Source organism: Nestor notabilis, unplaced genomic scaffold (assembly GCF_000696875.1).
Source record: "Nestor notabilis isolate BGI_N333 unplaced genomic scaffold, ASM69687v1 scaffold19842, whole genome shotgun sequence".
Taxonomy (NCBI): Eukaryota; Metazoa; Chordata; class Aves; order Psittaciformes; family Psittacidae; genus Nestor; species Nestor notabilis.
The window spans coordinates 20,622-23,398 of NW_009919957.1; the positions used below are offsets into that span (position 1 = coordinate 20,622).

The 2,777-nt window shown below is 56.4% G+C and overlaps 1 protein-coding gene across 1 annotated transcript in view; it reads right to left on the reverse strand.

Moving 5' to 3' along the window:
- The window catches only part of EPB41L1 (erythrocyte membrane protein band 4.1-like 1), a gene marked incomplete at its 3' end in the record, with an annotated part of 23,160 nt that overhangs the window by 19,349 nt on the left and 1,034 nt on the right, over positions 1 to 2,777 (reverse strand). Inside the window, exons 2-4 of the mRNA XM_010010473.1 lie at positions 2,147 to 2,311; positions 118 to 222; positions 1 to 39 (exon numbers count right to left, since the gene is read on the reverse strand). The exon at positions 1 to 39 is cut by the window's left edge and continues 1 nt beyond it. Of these exons, the coding sequence (XP_010008775.1) occupies positions 1 to 39; positions 118 to 222; positions 2,147 to 2,311 (309 nt within the window). The remainder of the gene's footprint in view (positions 40 to 117; positions 223 to 2,146; positions 2,312 to 2,777) is intronic.

Genomic DNA, 2,777 nt, shown 5'->3' on the forward strand with positions numbered 1-2,777 from the left:
GATCTGCTTCTTGATCTCCTTGGAAGGGTCCAGCCAGTTCTGCAAGGAGGAGACAGCAGGTCAGGGGTATCCCCCACCCACAGAGAGGGCAGCCATAGGGGGTCCCCCCATCCTCACCTTCTGGCTGTCCGAGTCGCAGAAGGTGAGGCCAAAGTAGTCCTTCTCCAGGAGGTTGAGGTGCTCACACACCATGTCGAAGAGGATCTGGCCTCGGGCATGTTTCTGTTGGAGACATGGGGAGGCTGATGGTGAGCCAGCTCCCTTGTGCTCCTGGAGACCCAGCGGGTGCAGGCAGGGAGCACTGGGGAGGGTCAAGGCAGCCCTGGCCCCTCCAGGTAACCATCAGAAGGTGCTGGGCTGCCTTTGAGAGCAGCTTCTCATCCAGCAGCACTGCTCTGGGGACACTCAGGTGGGCTTGAGCCCATTCAGTGTGGTACAGGAAGCAGGTCTCACCGGCCAGGAACACCCAGTGCCCACACATCTCATTCCCCATCACACCAGGAGATGGTGATGTCAAACCAGAGAGTTTTGACATGCCTTTTGACTCCCCTTTTTGACTTTAACTGAATTAAGCCTCCACCAAGCATGCAGAGAAGCTGCCAGTGAGCCTGCAACCAGGTTTGTGCTTGCATGCCTGTTTGGTTTGGCCAATGCTATGGGGAGAGGCAGGGGATGGACCACTCACACAAGCTGCTCCTGTGCCCCATGAGCCTCCCACAGTCCTTGGGGTGCTCCACTCCTTTTTCAGGAGGGCTTTCATCTTCGTGACAAGCCATCTTTCCACAGCTTTGTGACAAATTTTACTGCTCAAGGATAGTCAGGGCTGCTGAGATCAAAGACTCTGCTGCCTGTGCCACAGGCAGGGGACCAAACCCCCCCATCACTGGCTGTCCCAGGCAGCCACGCTCCTCACATTCATCAGTCCAGTGCAGTCAAGACCTGGGGGAGGCAGGACCTGCATACAGATGCAGGTTCACTCTCTGCAGCCAGCTCCGAGCTGCTGCCAACAAAAACCCGTCTGCTCGCTTGCCAGCAGCAAATGCAAAGCTCTCCCTGGCAAAGGCAGCAGCATTTCTGCTCCTCAACAACCTCAGCTTTTACATTTTCAAGCAAAGGTGCCAGTCCTTAAAAATGCCTGTCCCACCAGGACGATGCCACAGGTCAGACCAGTGCCACCTTCCCCAACCTGTGGCAGGAGACAGCAGCAAGTGCTAGAGAGAGAAAGAGGCACTCTTGGCAAGCACTGCTCCTCCCAGCTGCCTTGAGCCCTGCATGACAGGACCCTTCCACAGAACCCAGCCTCAACTCCTGATTTAACCCTGGGTGTCCCCAGTCTGTCCTGGAAGGGAGAGGTTCCTGTGCTGGCAGCAGCTGAAGCAGCCCTGCAGCATCTTCCATTGCCAAGGCAGCTCCTCTTCTCCTCCCTGTAGCGGCAGCCACTAGCAGGGAAATGTGCACCCATGTGCATTTGTGCAAGCCCACACCAGATGCTTGTGACACTGCACAAATAGTGGGTGGCCGGAGCAGGGTGCTGGACCCTGCCTGCACACACAAGGATGCAGCTAGAAGGATGTGCACATCTGTCACCCATACACACACACCTCCACACGCAACCCCTGTCCTTCTGGCTTTATGGGGAGGGACAGCAAGGGATGAGAAGATGAACACAGAGAGGATGGACACAAACCCACCTGATGCACACAGCCAGGAGGGCTCACGCGTGTCAGCCTCTTCACATGAACACATGCACACACATCCTTCGCCTCGGCACATGGGACAGCCAACACGCTGCGTGCTTGAGGTGTCAGCAGACAGGCTGGCACATGGATGTGTCGTGCACATATTGCCAGGCAGAGCTCTATCCCCCATCTATTAAGCTTCTGCTTTTTAGACACTGCTTTCTATTGCAAGTGGCTGCCAAATTTGGATTCACTGGGCTGAAATTCCCTGCTAGGGTCTGTCTTCCCAGATTTTTCACTTATTTTGATATTTCAACTTAAATGGCTATTTCTGTGGATCCTTTTCTCTAGGAGACAGGTACTTCAAAGCTGTTCTTGGAAGAAGCCTGACACTGGGGACTCGCTTGCCTGGGATGAGATGCGTTCCCCCCTCGTTGCCAGCGCAGCCCCCTGCAGCTGGGACTCACCTCCACCTCACACTCATACTCGGAGGCATCAAGCAGGGTCACTCTGCAGAGGGCACTCTTCACTTTCTTGGTGGTTTTCTGGGGTGACTTCTGGGTCTTGCTGGGGGTTGTTTTGTCAGAGAGACCATCCGTCTCGCTGTAGTCCTTCTCCTCCATGTCTGTGCCCTGGAGTGGGGAGATACACAAGGTTACTTGGCACCACTGCCAGGATGGACAGAGACACAGACAGGCGGGGAAAGCCGTCTAACAGCAGGCAGGACAGGAACAGCACAGTTCCGAGGCTGCCATGAGGGTGCAGCCACTGCTCCCAGCCCTGCCAGGGGCAGCTCAGTCCTGGGACAGGGGACACCCACTTCCTCCCTTCCTGCGCTGGCCATTTCCAGCCCAGTCAGCACCTTGTGCTGCCACACTGATCCTTCTGCCTGTCCGCAAGGGCCTGGGCAGGCAGAGCCCATCCACTGCCCTGAGGCCCTCCAGAATGTTCCCCTGGTGCCAGCAGCACAGGAGAGGTGCCCACCTCACTGGGCTCCCTGCAGCTACTGCACTGCAGCAAGGACGTGGTGATGGGTAGCAGAGAGTGGTGGCGTGTCATAGAATGGTCTGGGTTGGAAAGGACCTTAAGATCATCTAG